This window comes from Vigna unguiculata, chromosome 3 (assembly GCF_037176805.1).
Source record: "Vigna unguiculata cultivar grain cowpea cultivar isolate G323 ecotype 2 chromosome 3, ASM3717680v1, whole genome shotgun sequence".
NCBI lineage: Eukaryota > Viridiplantae > Streptophyta > Magnoliopsida > Fabales > Fabaceae > Vigna > Vigna unguiculata.
Window position 1 is genome coordinate 7,896,207 of NC_140794.1, and position 19,993 is coordinate 7,916,199.

Here is a 19,993-nt window from a genome sequence, read left to right on the forward strand (position 1 = left end):
TATTAAACCAAACACACACATAGTCATTCTAACCCAACTGCGTTATGTTTATTTTACATGTTAAAATAATACGTATTTAGTCAATAAATTTTAATAAGAAATTAGAATTCATCCATATCTCATACTTTGATACATTTTATAGTTTCAAAACTCAAAATTTAAATAAATATAGTTTTCCTAATCCAAATAATTTATTTTGACATTTGAGTTGAAGTCTGTCAAATTATGTAAATAGCTAAAACATCAGCCTAAAACATTGTTTGATACGAAATTGTTTTTAACCCTATTGAATTGAGATAACTATATTCATTTATTTTAAAAATTTAAAAGTTAAAACATATCAAAATTTTGAACAAAGACGAATTTCAAATTCTTATATAAGTTTAATGACTATAGACATATTTAACTCTAATTATTATTATCTCGATGTAATATGAATGTAAGAAAGATAATTGATAAAAAAATCTTAAAGACAGATTAAAGTAAAAAGAAAATAAAGTATTAAAAGTTTAAAAAGACAAAATTTAAAACAAATAAAGAATAAATTATTTTAAAAAATATATAAATATTGTCGTTTCCTATTTATTCGTTAGTTGGTGTCTTCCAGGTCATAATTATATCCAGAAGGTTGAAAGAGTATCATGCAAGGAGGCCATTGCAAGACTTGCTTATTTGAACATAAATACTGTTATTACTAAGCTCAACTGAAGTGGTTGAGTTAGGAGGGTCGTTTCTGAATTCGTGACTAAATTCAAATCTCCAATTTCTCTTCTTTTATTTAGTATGGTAAAATATAAAGATCTTACGTGTAAAAAAAGTTAATTATAATGTCTTCAAAAACATTAGCCTGCGACAGAACAAAGAGATAGAATCAAAATAAATACTTCTATTCTATTATCTGTGAAGAGGTCATTCCATTCCTTAACATTAAAAAAAAAAAAGAAGAAGTCATTTTGTCATAAATTAATGATTAAATATTGATTTTTTCTACCGTTACTCATATGTTTATTATTCTTTATGAGATTAAATTATTTGTAACACTTGCATTTTGAATATATAATATTTAATATATAATAAATAATATTTTTCTTTTTAATAAATATGACACAGAAAATTAAATTCTCTGCTATTCTCTCTCATTCTTCGTTCTTCTTCTCTTATTATATTATATTAACTTATATTGTCAACTTTATAGAGAAACCAAAGTTGTTCATAAAATAATTTTAAACCAATCAGGTTTCATCCACTTTACCATATCACATTTCTAGTATTGATCATTTAAGAGTTAACTTTTTTTCCACCCTTTGATGTGAATTGATGAGTGGTTGCAGATTTGTTGGAGGCATATATGCATGCATGCATCCTCACAAATAACCTGCAAAATGTTATATGTTGGATAACCATCCATGAAGAGCAGTGTAGTGTGGACCTTTTGCCTTAAATGCTTTAAATATAATAAAAAAACAATATAATAATAATAATATTAATAATGGAGTGCTAGAAACAAAGCATATGACTTAGACCAAAGTCATTAAATTCTTCAATCTACTATCATTTATCTATATAGGAGTAGGTAACTTACTAGGTATTTTGGATGCTTTCAGAACATCAAATTTATTGAGAGAATTTTTTAACTATTGCTACATACTCTTCTTCTTATGTGTATATCAAACATCTATTGCATAAGTTAATGATAAATAAATCATTTAATAAATGATTTTAGTAAAATAACTTATAAAAGTTACTTTCATATGTTATACAACATATATTAATATAATCTTTACAGATAAGTTAAGAAAACATAACTAACTTTTTTTTTTATTAAAGAGTAAAAACATTGATCAATTATAACTTTTTAGAAATTAAAACTACAATAAACATAAAAAACCTTATTTATTCGTAGGACGCTGCAATAACCTATTAAATGTATTACTCATATTTTGAATTTTCTTTGACGTTTAAGAGGAATGATTCAAAAGTGTGGTGATTACTTTGATTGTTCCTTTTTAATCTCTTTAATTATATTTATGCAATTAACTTTTTTATTTGTTTGTGAATCATCACACTGTAGTTAATCTCCGAATTAATATCGTTTTATATGCTTTTATGTTATGATTAATATTTTGTATGACTTATTTTTTTTATTTAAGTTTATTTTTATTAGAAGATATTTTGAAACCTGGAATTAAGATTGATGAATCAAGAGATGTCATATTAAAAATAACATTTGATGTCTTGATATTTATTGTTATATTTATTATTTAGGGAAATCATATATATATAAAGAAACTAAAAATATATAAAAAAAGATTTCGTAAAATTGTATTGAAATTTCACAAAACTGTTGAGTTATAATCTCTTTATATTAACATTAACTACTTTATAAATTTACAAGGTCTTAAAAAAAAGTTATAAAAAGTTGTTCACCTTTTATTTATTGTAATGCTATAAATGTAGTTATTTATCAGTATTTAATTCAAAGTACAGAGTACTCAATATGTGATAACAAAACCAAAATAACTATTTTTTCTATTATCAGAAGCACAAAATTATTTTTATTTTATAAGTCAATTTAAAGAAATTAAATAATTTTTTTAAGATGATATAAAAAATTGTTTTATTTTGAAATTTAATTATCTATATGTTTAGTTTATTAAATTTCATATTAAAATACTCATAATTTGCACATAATATTAAAAACTATTATCAACTAATGATATAACTAATGTAAAGTATATAAAACAGAAGAACATTCTTTGAAAGGCATCTAAATAGGCATTATCAACACAAACATCTATTCTGTCAAAATCAAACACACCAACATCACACTTTGTTAATTTATTATACTAGATCGACCCAGCATAATTCGTGTTCTTAACTAACTCATACGAAAAAAAAACTATAACTTTATAATTGTAATTAAGTTTAAGGTAGGTCAAAACAAAGTTTTGATTTCTCATTTATAATGCAAAATCGGTTTGGAAAGTGGTGTTTGCAACCACACATATATACTTTAGATTAAATTGAGGTGTTTGCACATTCTAAATATAAAGACTTTAAATATTTTAATATGTTAAAGAGGGAGATTTAAACCTAACTCAAGCTCTAAAAACTAATTTATAAAGTAAAAATTATACTCACTTATATATTGTGAATTAACCTTATCTTTAGTCGATGCGAGACTTATAATACTTTATAATCTCCGTATGAAATAAAATTGATAATATATTTTATTATCAAATTTGCACGTTATTGATAAGATAGGCTAAATAAAATAAAGAAAATTTGCTGAAGAAAGACAAGTTTTGTTTGTGGAAAGGTATTCACTCTAGCATATTAGCCATGCCTATGAAAGCAGAGTTTATAATGCAGGTCTTTGAGAATAGTAAAAGTCCAAATTTTCATCCCTGCAAAATGCAACTCTGCATTAAAGTCGAATCACATCAGTGATCAGATTTCATGAATGAGGTGGGGTGGTACAGTGGAATTGGTAATAGAGCCATTTCATTCAATCTTACAATATATCTATCCGCGTCCATTTAATGCACCTAACCAACACTCCCAACTGTAAAAGTTATACTCTACACTACACTCTACCCATAGACCATGCTACTCTCATTATTTCTCTACTATATATACTGCTACACATACCACACCTTCCACATTCAATAACTCACACATGCTATCTTCCATATAGCTACCTAGTTTCACTCTTTTCATTTCCTCACAAGTCAAAGCCACCGTTTCTTGCTCAATGGCAACCTTAGATCTCACAACTACAACCATGTTGTTGTCACTGGTTGTTGTTCTTGGCTTGTGGAGTGAGGTTCATGCTGCACCACAAGTGCCATGCTACTTCATTTTTGGTGATTCCTTGGTTGATAATGGCAACAACAACGCGCTTCAATCTTTGGCTAGGGCTGATTACCTTCCCTATGGGATCGACTTCCCTGGTGGACCTTCTGGGAGGTTTTCCAATGGGAAAACCACTGTTGATGGAATTGGTAAGCTTCCTCTTTCTTCATTGTCTTCATTGTCTGCATGGAACCATTCACATGCATATACTTGCTTGCATGGTCTTAAGATTCACATGCATGTAATCATAATCAACATCACTGTCGAAGTCATAGTTAGATAGAGTCAATGACAGCAAAATGGTCCCAAGATCTGATCTTTTTCTTCACTTTTCTTTAACCTATCAGTTAAGTGTGTAACTAAAACCACCTTAATCTATGCATGTGCTTGCATAATGATCTATTGGATGCCAAACTGTGTTATGCTAAAATCAGACAACAAATTTAATGTGCACCTACACCGCCTAATATTTTCTCTAGAACGAGAGGGTATAGTTAAGAAACATTGATTTTTTGCCTGGTGAAATTAAAAAATGGATTATGGTGCAGATGGGTAATGAGGGAAACAGACAATAGGCACTGCTTTTTGGCATTACACTGAGTTAGTTTACCCCTCATAAGTTTCATTAGTGACCCTTAAATTCTATGCACATGGATCTGTTTGCCCGCATTCAATGTGCAGTTGAATTTGAAGACGTGTAGAGGTAGAACTGTAGAAACACTAATAAAGGAAAAAAATTTACTGTTAGATTCTTACAGCAGATATACTGATCTGGTTAAAAAAACAAGAACAAGAGCAAAGTAGATCCGGCACATGAAATTGATTATGGTAAATATATAGAAAAGTTTCACTCTAATTTGACATTTTTGTTGAAATTTAACAGCTGAACTCTTGGGATTCGATGATTTGATACCTTCATATGCTGAAGTTAGTGGCGATGACATACTTAAAGGAGTGAATTATGCATCTGCTGCTGCTGGAATTAGAGAGGAAACTGGACAGCAACTGGTACCATACATTTACCTCAAGAAACATCACTTTTTTAACCTCTTTGGTGTTTATCTTCTGAAGTTGTTCATATGTTTTGTAGGGAGCGCGCATTAGTTTTAGTGGGCAGGTGCAAAATTATCAAAGCACAGTGAGCCAAGTGGTAAATATACTAGGAAATGAGGACTCAGCTGCAAATTACTTGAGCAAGTGCATATATTCAATTGGGCTGGGTAGCAATGATTATCTAAACAACTATTTCATGCCTCAATTCTATTCAAGCAGCAGGGAGTACACACCAGATCAGTTTGCTGATACTCTTATTGATGCATATAATGACCAACTCAAAGTTAGTCTCTAGCTCTCTTTTTCTTTACCAGTTCACCTTTTCCTCTTCAATTAGTCTATCATAACATGCAATGCTTAAAAAAACATTTAATCTTTCTGTCCAACCATAATCTGTCACAACCAAAATCACCTACGAAGTAAGAACAAAGAACAAAATGGATAACTTTAATCTCCACAAATTTAAAAATTGACTGTATTGTGTTTGTCTTTCAGACTTTGTACAACTATGGAGCAAGGAAAATGGTGCTGTTTGGAATAGGGCAAATAGGTTGCAGCCCAAATGAGTTGGCCAGGAACAGCCCAGATGGTAAAACATGCGTTGACAGAATCAATGTTGCAAATCAAATGTTCAACAACAGATTGAAAGGTCTCACTGACCAATTCAACAGCCAGATGCCTGATGCAAGAGTCATCTACATAAACTCTTATGGTATCTTTCAAGATATTATAAGCAACCCTGGAGCTTTTGGTAATTATTTTCTAACCAAAACATTTTACATTCATGATTTTCCAGAACAACATTAACTCAAAATTCTATTGTCATGAATCAACCTTCAGGTTTCAGTGTCATAAATGCTGGGTGTTGTGGGGTAGGAAGGAACAACGGTCAAATTACATGTCTGCCAATGCAAACTCCATGCCCAAACAGAAGAGAGTACTTGTTTTGGGATGCTTTTCATCCTACTGAGGCTGGAAACCTAATTGTGGCTCAAAGAGCATACAGTGCTCAATCTGCATCAGATGCTTACCCTATGGATATCCAACACTTAGCTCAGATCTGATCTCTAAGATGAACATGGTCTAGTGAGGTAGTGGCCATAAGCTGTGCCACAACCACATCTATAATTTCTTGGAATGTCTTATTTGTTTCTTTTAAGTCATAAGATTCTGGAGTTTTTCTCTCATCTTTTTCTTACATATTCATCATATATGCTAAGTGTTCATGTGGATTCATAAGTACATGTGTAATTGTGACCAAGCTTGGAAGATTACTTATTTCATTACAGTGAATAATCTGTTGTAGCTTATGGATACACATTTTGAAAGTTTCTCTGTGAATGATTCAGAGATAGTTTTGAAATGATATTCATGGCATTAAGAAAAGAGAAAATGGTTTCTAATAACGGTATGTGTTAATACAGAAGATTTAAAAGTATAAAATTAAAATCACCAAGTGTTTGTAATTAATTTAAGACTATTAAATTTGAATTTGAACTAATTAGCATATAAACAAATGACACATACTTTTCTTAAATTTGTGCGTACATTTGATCCTGTTTAGTGTTCTTTAAAAAGTACTTTAACATTAAAAGGTCAAAATAAACATGACTTGGTTTATCTAGGATAATGAATTTCGGTTATAGGTACGGATTTTGTAAAGGGGAATGGATCTTATTCAACGAGTTAGGGACTAATTACAAATAGGAGGATTCAGTATAATTATTAAGAATTTTAGGTAAAAATTTTGGAAATATCTATTTATACTAATTGAAATCAGTTAAGAATATTCTAAGAATTAAATGTTATCAATTAAAATTATGAATGCTCAAAGAGACCTAAAAATCACACAGAAGTACCTCCCTTGACTATTAGGTAAGTGTTATAATATTTCTGAAACCTTAATTAATATCAATCACTTACGTTTGAAGTAATAAACAGACAAATTTGAGATTAGAAAAATATTCTTTGACACTTTTTTTTTTTTACTTTTATTTTAGAGTTCGTTATAATAATTTTTAGTCATGTATATTAGAATTTTAAGCTAAAAAATAAAATAAGTATAATTAAAATATTATTATATTAAATGCTAAATGGGTGTATTTTATTTGGTGGTCCTTTTAGAAGTCGGAAAGGAAAGAGGAGAATTTTTCAACTAATAATCTAAACTTTTTCACAACATATTACTAGTAAAAGTGTTTTCTTCTTTTTTTCTATTTAGTTTTATTTTTTATTAACTTGAAATATATCTTTCAGTTTACTTTTATCCAAGGAAGATGATAAATTTAGTGAATTAAAAAATGAAGTTTGTCTTGTTAATTTCAAATCTTTGTTCTTTTCTGCTGATTTATTACAGCAGAGAATGGAAGTGGAAGTGACTATCGTGTTTATTTCTACTTATTTGAATTGCTTTGCAGAAACATATTTGGAGGGGAGAGAGTGATCTTCTCTGAAATGAGAATATTTGGATGGAAAGTTAGATAATTTCCTGTATAATTACCATTTTATCTTTATATTTTTTTGTTTTTCACCTTTACACTCTGTTTACTTTTGTAATGTACTAAGATTTTTTTTCTCAAATGTATAATTTTTAATTTAAATTATTTTCATCCATGTATACTTTTTTTATTAACAAAATTACTTCCATTTAATTTATATTAATTTTAGACTAGCACATATCTTTATAATAATTTCATAATGTGAAATTATTACTTAACTTTTTTTAAACTAATCTCAAAAAATTTTATTCCATTTTTATTTCAAAAAATCATATTTTTATCAATATTTTTTTTCTAGTTTAAATAATAACTTATATTTTATTATAATATAATATACACTATTTATAATTTAATTTAAATTACTTTTAAATATAAGGATAAACTAATAATCTTCTTTTCTTATCAATTGAAATATTTTTTTAATTTTTACATCCATCACATCATCAATCATTAATTCTCATAAACTTTCTTGTCATTTCCTTTCAAATCTTATATTCTTTTCTATTTTTTCCTTTAATCCAAACAACTCAATTTTCAATGCTTTTTTTCCCTTGAATTCGTTCAAATCCACTCCTCCTTAAGGCTCTGTTCTTTTGAAGGGATGTACTGTTCAAGAGGATTGGAGAGGAAGGCATGGAGAGTGATCACCTTGTTCTTTTTGGGGTGATGCAAGGGAATGGCAGGGATGGATTAGAGGGATGACTAAAAAATTCCATCCCTCTACTATGGAAGAGATTAGAAGGTGATGGATACAAAATTACCATTTTATCCTCGTCATATTTATTTTTTACCTCTCTTATCCTCGTAATTTTTTGACACGTGTTCACACAGTGTTGTCTTCTTTCTTATTTCTTCACATAAATTTATCTTTTAATTTTAGTTTTAATTTATTAATAAAAATAAATAAAATTTTATTATTAACAAACATCTTAAAATCTAAAAGTTAAAAATATATAAACAATATATAATTCTATAAAATTTGAAAAAAAGAAAAAAATTTATTAAAAAATGTTACCTATATTATTAACAAACATAATCAAATTAAAAAAATATGTTCATATCAAATAAACAAAAAAAATTATATTTCAAAGACTTAAAAAAAAAAAATATATATATATATATATATAACATAAATAAATTATTTTTCATGTAAATATTAAATTGATAAATGTTAAATTTAATTTCATACCAAATAAATTTGATTATTCATTTTTTTATAAATATATTTATATTATTTCACACAATTAATAGAAATTAAATAAATTATTCTAAATGATTTATATAGCATTTTATATTACTTTTAACATTAGGGATATTTTGGTAATCTTATTTTTTTATCTATTAATTTTTTTTTTAATATGTCACATCACTCAATTCAATCACAAACTTTCACAAATTTCACTCTCTAATCTACTCTAAAATCACTTCCTAATCCCTTAAAAAGAACAACATCAACTTCACCCTCTAATCCTTCCCATCTCTTTCTCTCCCTCTCCTTTTAATCCTTCCTCTCAAAAGAACAGAGCCTAAAACAAACATAGACTAAGGGCAGATTAAAGGGTCTAGAGTTGAAAGTAAATAGATTTAAAAGTAAAGTTTATGAAAATTTGTGAGTGATTTAATTAATGTTATAGATTAAAAGTTAAGTTTAATTGAAAGAAAAATAAAATTATCAAATTGTCCTTGATGTTGAAAGTAATATAAAATAATATTTAGATGAGTTACATTTATTTTATAAAAAATATTTACTGAATAAATTGGGAAAAATAATTATTTTAATAAAGTCATAATAAAATACAATATATATATATATATATATTCTAAAGTTTTGTAATTTTAGGTATTAATTATTGTTGTAAATATAATTTTAAAAATAATATTTTTACATTATTATCATAATTATGCAACATTATTAGTGATGATTTTTGTAATTTACATAAATTAAGAAAAATGCACATGAATCGACTTGGATTAAGAAAAAAAAAATGGAAAACATTACGGTAATTTTATACAAATTTTCAAATCTTTGCATATGAGAGATAATGAAAAAATAATAGAATTACAATTCTTTCCTTTTCCTATCTCTCTCACATTCCTACAAGTGAACATTTCAATCACCCTCAAATCATTCTTCTTTCTTAATAATAAATACTCTCAAGTTAACACAATGTAGGAGTAAGAATCGCATAAACATATATTACAAAGAAAATACTTAGAGTAAATTTTGCATGTTTTGATTGATGTATGTAACTAATTGATTGTATTAAAGGGATACAGTATCATTGTTCAATTAATAATAATGAAATTTATAATCAAGTGGCAAATTTAAACTTTGATGTATATAAATTCAAACTCCGGTTAAAAGCTCCGGATTGATGGATACTATGTTAATTTAAAAACTAATATAACCATGATTTTGTTAGGGACCCTGTCACAAGTTTCTTGGAATAATCCTAATAGCATACATGGTTAAAGTATGGAAGATATAAAGAAGGGTGAAAGTATATTAAGTAACAAGTGAATAGGGATATAACAACATTTGTATTCTCAAAATTATATAATTATCATTTTGAACTCATGTATTTTAAAACTTGGGTTAAATTACTCATATATTTTAAAACTTATCAAATTAAAATTAATTTCTGTCTCAAACTTTAATATATTTTATTTTTAAATTTTACAAATGAATATATATAATTCTTTTAATTTAATAATATTAATTTTTTAAATTTGTTTAACGGTGTTTTAAGGTGACATTCATTTGATGCAATTGAGTTAAAAAAGAATATACACATTATTTTTATAATTTAAAACCAAAATGTATTAAAATTTAATATATAAACAAATTTTAATTTTAAATTCAAGTTTAATGATTAAAACATAGATCTTAAAATTTTATATAATTAGGCAAATCAAATGTGAAGAGTGGTCGATGCATTTGGGATCGACTTTCCTTTCATCAAATTCGAAAAAAATTAGTTTCATAGGGTGTATTTTGATAGAGAGCGACAATAGTGATTATATTGTTTTTATGTATATATAGTAGATTTTTGATAAAAGTTGAGGTATAATAGTGTCTCTTTTACATTATATATTTTTTCTTACGGAAAAAACAAACAAACATGTATTATAGAATTTTAGTTAAGTTTTTGTGTACACAAAATTATAAAACATTTTCTCCCACTAATTAGGAGATTAAAAGGAAGTGATTTTTATGATTAGTTTTAGACATGGGGTTAAGACAAATATTATATATATATATATATATATATATATATATATATATATATATATATATATATATATAACTACAAACTTATTTTTTAAGATTTTCGGTTACATGTCACCCGTATCATCGTAATAACTCTCATTCCGTAACACTCAACAATTTTAATATTATTCTTCTCTAATTTTTTTGCATGCATATATACTATAAAATGGAGATATTGAAGAACTTCAATTTGTCCAAATTGAAAAGTTGAGAATTTTAAGACATTAAGCAACTCCAATTTTGTCCAAAATGAAAAGTAGAGGTTTTTAAGACATGGCATACCGAGCTCGTAGTTATTTACCTTCTTTTGTTGATTTAGGCTCCAGTCATTTTCTAATAGTATGTGCATCAAATTCACTCTCAAAAATCAACACTTCTATATGGCCTTTCAATTTGTTACTCAGACAAATTATTTCAACCAATTTCTCCACTAAAATTTTGGATCTGAACATTGAAAACTCTTGTTCATATTATCTTTGGATATGGCCTGTGAAACCAAGTTATGGTTAGTGGGTGTTTTTCTCTTGATCGCAACGTACATGCAACGACATTGCGTTGTTGCAGGTGATCCCCAAGTACCTGGTTTTTTCATCTTTGGAGACTCTCTGTCAGATTGTGGAAACAACAACGATCTAAAAACTGACGCTAAAGCTAATCACCCACCTTATGGGGTTGATTTCCCAAATGGCCCCACTGGAAGATTTACCAACGGTCGTACTACCGTTGACGTACTCGGTAATAATTCAATTCTCCAAATATATATATATATATATATATATATATATATATATATATATATATATATTCTATTTTTCCAAAAATTATTATGTAGTTTTGTTTCATCACCTGTGATTAACCACTGAAATTATTATGGAAGATTTAAAATTTTGTATCTGCAGCGGAGCTTTTGGGATTCGACGCATATATGCCCCCCTTTGCAAATACGAGTGGTTCAGACATACTGAAAGGCGTAAATTATGCATCAGCTGCATCAGGGATTCTCAACGAGACAGGAACACATTGGGTATAACTCAAACTCTTTTACTTTAGAGGAAAACCAGTTCCTGACATCAGTGGAAACTGCCACATATGATTTTGTTATATTTAAGTTTTGTTTGTCTTCAAAGAGTGAAACCTAGTTTTGGTGAATTTGGTATTGCAGGGTGAGCATATTCCGTTAAACAAGCAGGTGGAAAACCACAAAGCCATAGTTTCCCAGATCAACAAGAAACTTACGAGTTCTGAGAAAGCGAAAGAACATCTAAACAAGTGCTTATATTATGTTAATATAGGCAGCAATGATTACATAAACAACTACTTCCTGAAAGAGCATTACGATTCAAGTAAAAAATTTTCTCCTGACCAGTATGCCAAGGTCCTTGTCAAGGAATACTCAAAGAATTTAAAGGTGTAAATATATTTACCTCACATTCTACAAATCTAGATCCTTAACAACGTAAGATTCATAATATGATGTTACTTTTGTTGTTTGTTTCTACGTGCAGGAATTGCATTCAGTTGGAGCAAGGAAGTTTGCTTTGATTGGAATAGTCCCCTTAGGATGTGTTCCAGCAGAAATTTCTGCACGTGCAAAACCTGGATTTCCATGTGTTAAAGAGGAAAATGATGCAGTGATACCTTTCAATGACAAACTTAAATCATTAGTTGATCGTTTCAATAAAGAATTCCCTGATTCTAAATTTATCCTTATTAACACTGCTGAGGCGTTGTCAACCGGACCGACTAAAGACGTCGTACAAGGTAACAATATTTTGTCCTTACATGAGTGATAAACCTGACAACATATACATACATGGATTTTGTATAATTTACTGATATAGATGAAAACTCTAACTACCCAAATGTTTGCAATTTTTACTATATTATAATATGTTAATGATTCAAATGGAAATATATTGAGTAGAAATGAAATTATATAATGAAAATGTTCATAAATTATTTGTCTAAAAGTTGAGTTGACGAGTACACTGTCCTATATAAAAAATGTTCCTAATAGAGATTCAGTTCTAGAAGATTTACTAATGTGAAAGGAGTGATAAGACCCATCATGCTATACATTGATGGCATTATCAAAATTTCAGTAAAGATAATGTTTATAAAGATATATTAACTTTGGTGCGTGGCACCTTAGTAAAGGCATGTTCATTACAAGAAAACATGTAACTAGCATTGGCCCAAAGCTGGCTAAGGGGCATAACACGCTAAATTATTGGTAGCGTTGGGTTTGTACAGTGAGATTTATATAGAAAATATATAAATGTAAGTCTAGTGAGATTTATACAGAAAGGAAGAAAAGAAAATTGAGTAAGATATCTTCAAATCTAGTCATTATATTAAAAGTAATGTACGATTCATATTCAATACGAAGAACACATAGATTTAGAATATATAACTTAGTATTATTAAAAATGAAAAATAAAAAAGCTTTAAATAAGTTTTAGTCTTAACTTGACGGATGCTAACCTAATTTAATTTTAGTATTTCTTTAATAATTAACGTTTTTTAAATGATACTAACTTAAACAAAATATAAATATTAAAATTAAATATGTGTTTTTTATAGTGATCGGTACTGACGTATGCTGCAAAGTTGGGTCGAATGGGCTGTGTGTCCCGAATAAGAAGGCATGCAAGAGCAGAAATGAAAAGCCATTTTTTGATTCATATCATTCTATTGAGCTTGTCTATAAAGCCGATGCAGAAACTGCTTATCACGCTCCAACTACCAAAGTTGCATACCCAATGGACATTAGTCACCTTGTCAAGTTATAAAGAAGAAGTTCCAAACTTAGATTTCAATCAAATTTATACTTGTTTCATTTTTAATTCTATAATTAGTTTACACACTGCCGTATTTAAGTCATATTCTTTTCTCTCTAATGTATTTATAATAAAGTTACAACTTGTTCACCGTTACGATTCTACACCAAGAAGTTAATTCGAAGAATGCATGTCACATATATATATATATATATATATATATATATATTTTTTTTTTTTTTCTGTAATACTTTTTCTGTGATTTTCATTATAGTTGTAATAATTCAAATCAGTAGATCACCATACTAATTTTAAACACTACAAGGTATTAAATACAAAAATCACATATTATATATATATATATATTAAAACTCCTTCAAGGAGTACTAAAAAAATACAACAATATCTACATATGAAGCTACTACATTACTACACCTTATAAACCTTACAAATCTTTGAAGTAGTCTCATACATTTCATCTCTTCCATTCACATCATCATTTATTCATGTATTACATACGATTATAGCAAGTGAACAACTACAAATAACAGACAAACATGAGGTTATTTAATTTTATAAAATTCTATCATGCATTTATCTCATATAGTTCATCTTTCAACTAGATATCTAGGATTCAATTCACCAATATCAACAAATCAAACGCTCAATATAAAACATAATATCATTAAATCCCAAATAACCATCCATTAGTACATTCCTTTTTAAATTTTTGAATGAAAATCAGTAACCATCCACTTGAAGAGGATCCCAATGCAATGACAACTTTTGAGATATTTTGGAAATTTTTGAAATATAGATTAAACCATTCCTATTGAGGGTATCTATCCGAGAGGATTGATGACCATTACTAAGTAGATGGTTCTAATCCAAAATAGAGCATATGGATTTGCCATTCTGGTGAAGAGGGTCATCATCCAAAATGATTCGATGACTAACCAAGAGGGTTCTGATCCAAAAGAGTCAAAAGGAAACTATTTTTGAATTTTTTGAAATTTTGAATTTTGAAATCAAATCAGCAATCATTCCAATGGAGAGGGTCCAAGAGAAAGGGGGACAAGGTGATGATACCTTAGTGAGGTGTCAAAACTTCAACTTGAAAGCGGTAAACAAGGTGTCGAAACTGTGGCAGAGTGTCGAAACCCCGACTTGAAAGCATGATAATCAAGGTGTCCAAATCTTGGTAGGATGTCGAAACCCTGACTTTGCAAGGTGTGGAAACCTCATCTTAAAAGTGAGGAAGCAAGGGGTGGAAACTTTGGCAAGGTGTGGGAGTTAGAAGTGGAGAAAGCAAGGTGTGGAAACCTTGACTTGAAGGAAAAAGCAAGGAGTGCAAACTTTCACTTAGAGGTGAAAAAGTAAGGTGTAGAATCCTTGGTAAGATGTGAAAACCTTATCTTAAAAGTAGACCAAATAAGGTGTGGAAACCTTGATCTATAAAGAAAAACAATGTGTGAAAACTTTGACAAGGTGAGAAAACCTTGACTTAAAAGCAAGACAATATTTGAAACTTTTTTATTTATGAATTTTTGACCCTTTGAAGTTTTGAACCAACCAAGCCACGATGCACCATCAACGGCTCCCTGAAGCAGATTGAAGCTCCATCCACCACGCTAGCAAACTGCAAGACTCTACGAGCCAATATCATAGTTGCTACGACCACCAAAAGGTGCATTAACGAGCAACAACCGCGAGCCACTGGAGAAGAGTGTCTACCTCACCATGACCACAATGCACGATGCCAAAATATTTTTAAATCATTTATTTATTTAATTATATTAAGTAATTATCAACTGATATTTATGATTATTTAAAAGATACTTGGAGAATATTACATTATCAGAAGAATAAAACAGTCAATCCAAATTTTATATAAGGAGAAAAAAGGAAAACAGAAAAGGGAGCTTAGGAACCCTTTAGGGGCCTAATTTCGTCATCTCTCTCCTCTTTCATGTTCTTAACCTCTCTTCTTCTCTTTTTATATTATTTTTACATTCCATAGAGTGTTAAGCTTCTCGGATTGATTCTACGGTAATTTTTTAGTTGGGTTTTGAGGTTATAATGAAATAATAAATTGTTCTTTTTAATATTGTGGTTTTCATTTATTTATGTCTTTTGTTTCCAAATTAAATAAAAAATAATGATTTTTATATTATAACTAATTAGTGAGATATTAATATAAGTCGAAGGGTTAATGACTTTTAAATTTAATTGAGAATATATTTTAATTTAATTTAAAAACTTTCATGTATGAGCATTCCTATCTTCGTGCTTTGTGTTTCTCTTTATTTGATATTAAACAACCCTTTTTCCCTTACAGTGCATGAGAAGTCTATTTTGCTCCCACTTCTTCCAGCAACTCTTCTGGCAGTTGAAGAGCCTTTTATTTTCAAATGGTTAACACCAACAAGGTCCTGGAAAAATTGCATTTAAGTTAATTATGTATACAAGAAAATATATTTAAGTTAATTTCTTTTGACATACATATTTAACATTTGGGTTTAACATTTGGATTTGGTTGCACTCCGTTGAAATTTTGGGAAATAGTTTTAGTTTCGTGTAAGACCAAAATTTTGGATTTTTTTTTTCTCAATTAGATCATTATGGAGGCTGTTTCTTCGTGTATTCATCAAATTTTTTTCTATACTTTATACCTCACCACGGAAACATAGGCTTCCGGAAATTTTGATCCGGATAAGGATGGATTGTGAAATTTTGGTATCCCGATTCGGGTTTCCGGATGCGTTTTATATACTTCCTGAAAATGAAATCCGTAATACCATTGATGAGTATATTTGGGAATGATATTTCCAGATGGGAAAACAAAATCAGGAAATTCATATAATGAATGAGGTGTAGGAAGAAATTTAATGGGCACCAGAAAGAAAGAAATGATTGGTTGGACTGGTTTGATTTGAGCATGATAACATAAAATTATATTTTCAAGGAACTTTCTTTCTACACCCCATTTTTTAAACCTGCAGTCTCACAAATTTTAAAATTTCTTATATACCCTTGTGTAAATAAATAATGTGAATTGGTGTCTTGGTATTGGGGCTGGTGGGTCGATTTTCGGTGAGTATTTTTTATTTTTTTAACTTTCTTGATTAGTTATTCCAAAACCCTCTTGGTTTGGTGGCTCTTGAAAGGGGAAAGGTGTGTTGTAGTTCCTCATTAAAACCATGGTTTTTAATTTGTTTTTAATAAATCTTAACTAATGATTGAAAGTGTGTTAGTGACAATATATAAATGAAAGTTGTAGAGGTATGACACACACAATGTTGAAACCAGAAATAAACGTGCATAATAGTAGCCTTTGATGATTTGGTTAACTAAGAAGCTGTGTGAATGAAGGCAATCATGATCACAGTCACCTATAATTAGTTCATCTTTGATATTAAAACTTGCACGAAACTTCAAGAGTGAAAAAAAGCGATATATAGTGACTATGAGACTCAGATAACATTTAACATGTGTTTTTTTTTTTAATTATCATATCTGACATACTTATATAACATTTATTTATTTATAGGTTAAATATATTTTTTGTCCCTTAACTTTAAGTAGAAATTGAAATTAGTCGTTTTTTAACACTTTTGTTTCATTTAGTTTATCAACTTTATAAATGTATGAATTTAGTCCTTTTAACCAAAATTTATTAAGTTTATTTGATATTTCAAACACATTTCATAATACATTTATATTGTTTATCTCGTTTGACACATTTTAACTTTAATGTTAACTGAGAAACACAATTGAAACTCAACTAAACTTAACAAAATTTAATTAAAAAGACTAAATTCACGTATTTCTAAAGATGGATGACTAAAGATTCATGTATTTTAAGTAAATCTTAGAGGAGATGATAATAATATTGTGTTAAACACTTGCATATATGAAGTCCCTGATTAATCTTATGTGTGAGTGAGTGTGTGCGTGCACGCGTGTGTGTATATATAATATGGGTCTTGTAGTTGTACAAATTAAAAATTAAGTGGTGAAAAGGTAATTAATGAACAATTTGATGAGTTTAAAATCTTATTCAAGATTAGGAGAATATTGATGCACAAATTGTTCACATAATACATCATTATTGCTTGTAATAAAAGATAGACTTTCTCTTGAAGAAGTGAAAATATGTATAAGAGTTCAAAAGATTCCAATGATAAGTTTGATGTCTATATATCTAGTAATAAAGATGATCTTACGGTAAAAGGAAGAACATTTATAACTACATGGATAGAAAGTGAAAGTAAGGTTGTGAAGATAATTTTTGTAGCATTAAATGATACCATTGAAGGAATGATCCACTGGGAGGTTTTATCTTGATAGGAATAATGCTAACTACCTTTTCTATATTTGATGAAGGAATTTTTGTTAAAATTAATTATGAATCATCAAAGGTTCTAATGATTTCCAACAATTCTGATTGATTAGAAAATGAGTTTTTAATGTTCATTCCATATGACAATTCTAAAATCTTATAAAACTTGAAAATAGTTCAATTTTCCTTAATAAGAAAAAGTTCGATAAGATAGTTAAGAATTGAAACCATTAAATTATATATGCATATACGATGAAAATTGAAAAGTCGCTTGATAAATATTATAGGAAGACATAACATCTTTAGTATTAAATTTAAAATAGGACATTTGTATACATAAAAAATAGTTCCTATCTTTTTCTATGGGAGAATTTTTTGTATTTAGTGTAGGTAACATGTGCTAAGAGCTAAATTAGTAGTCTCTAGTTGTAAATATTATATAATTGAATTGGGGTATCAAAATATTTTGTTATATATTATATGTGTGTGTACGGGCGCAATTTTTTTGTTGAGAAAAAATAAGTTAGTCACTCAATGTTTTAATATGTTGCAAATGCTTTCTTTTATTTCTTTTATGAGTTTTTAATACGTTGCATTTTGAAATTACAAGTTACATAACAAATTCTTGTATATATATCTATTTTAAAAAGAACCTTTCGTAGGTATATGTAGTTGTTGTTTAGGTATTATTAGGTTGATATTCTTGATTAAATACACTAATCACATGTACAACCTAATTTTCCCACAAAATTTTGTCTCTTTGTTTTCATCTTAGGAAGAGAAATAAAATATAGCCTATGAAAATGTTGAAAATGTTAGAGCGTTCTAAAATATAATTATATAAAACATAATTTCCCATTTGGTAAGTTGGTTAAAAAATTTCAAGTTGATTCCTTTTTTATTTTTGTTTTAGTTGAGACTCAATTTTTTAAAAATTGACTCAATTAGGTATTTTCTATTAATACCTTACAAACGACCTTACTTTTAGTGTTATGTGTCAATTCATATTTTTTTTATTCTTTAATTTTTTACTTTATAAAATTTTTTATAGTTCACATGTCTCGTCTCGTGGTGTGAAATGTAATAGGAAAATATCATGTATTAGTATCATTGTTTTGTACTTAATTTAGTTCCTATATATTTTTTATTTAATTCAATTTCATTTTTTTTAAATATAGAACAATATTGTCTCTCTCCATATTCGAAATTGAGACCAAATTTATTATTTATATAATTTTTTTGTATAAATAATAATTTTTTTTGTTGTCCATGTGTAAGCTCTCATGGTGTGACACATAATACTGTCAGTGTCACGTGACAGAAAAATGTCACGTGTTAGTTTCCTTAATTTGTACTTAATTTAGTTCTTTTATATGTTTTTTGATTCAATTCAATTTTTTTTTTCAAAATAGAAAAATATTGTCTCTCTCCAAATTGAGATCAAATTTATTATTTGCATGAATCTTATTTTAATTAAAATTAACTTTTTAACATATTAAATTATTCTATATTTTTATTTTTTAATTATATAATAAAATTGATTTTTAAAATTATTTTAATTTTAAATTTTAATATTTTTGAGTTAGACAAATATTCATTATATATTTTATTTTATTTTAAGTCTGACATTACTTTTTTATTTATAGTATAAATATTATTATATTTAGTAATTAAATTTAAGTTTCATTTACAGAAAGAGTAAGTATTTAAAACTACTATATTATTAATCTATATTTGTTTATATGATTAAAACTGATCAATTTAAATGAAATATAATAATATCATTATTTGTTTAAAAATAATTTCAAAAATATTTAATAAAAAAATTTAATTTTGATATAAATTGATAATACTCTCTATCTAAATATCAATATAAGATTCATATAAATAATAAATTTGGTTCCAATTAAAAAAGGACAACAATGTTCCATTTAAAAAAAAAATGGAAATGAAATGAATCAAATATATATGTACAAAACCTGAGTTGAATAAAAGACCGTGACACTTGTTCCTCTCATTAACACGTGACAATAACAATGTCACAAGTCACACCATAACATTTGATATGTGAAAAACACAAAAATAAAATTACAAAATAACTACAAATTAATACGTAACATGACAATAACGTTATTTGTTAAGTTATTTGTAAAGTACACTCAAATCACATACTTGACTTAATTTTATAAAATTT

The 19,993-nt window shown here is 27.8% G+C and overlaps 2 protein-coding genes across 2 annotated transcripts; both read left to right on the plus strand.

The window, feature by feature from the left end:
- The first annotated feature begins 3,654 nt into the window (after positions 1 to 3,654).
- LOC114176054 (GDSL esterase/lipase At1g29670-like) lies at positions 3,655 to 6,204 on the plus strand. Its single transcript, XM_028060960.2, has 5 exons — positions 3,655 to 4,004; positions 4,739 to 4,863; positions 4,946 to 5,191; positions 5,404 to 5,659; positions 5,749 to 6,204. The coding sequence occupies exons 1-5, from the start codon at positions 3,755 to 3,757 to the stop codon at positions 5,970 to 5,972; spliced, it is 1,101 nt and encodes a 366-aa protein (XP_027916761.2). The 5' UTR covers positions 3,655 to 3,754; the 3' UTR covers positions 5,973 to 6,204.
- A 4,784-nt stretch (positions 6,205 to 10,988) lies between these two features.
- On the plus strand, positions 10,989 to 13,613 carry LOC114176056 (GDSL esterase/lipase At1g29670-like). The gene is made up of 5 exons (XM_028060962.2): positions 10,989 to 11,412; positions 11,577 to 11,701; positions 11,840 to 12,085; positions 12,183 to 12,438; positions 13,261 to 13,613. The coding sequence occupies exons 1-5, from the start codon at positions 11,160 to 11,162 to the stop codon at positions 13,467 to 13,469; spliced, it is 1,089 nt and encodes a 362-aa protein (XP_027916763.1). The 5' UTR covers positions 10,989 to 11,159; the 3' UTR covers positions 13,470 to 13,613.
- The last annotated feature ends 6,380 nt before the right edge of the window (positions 13,614 to 19,993 follow it).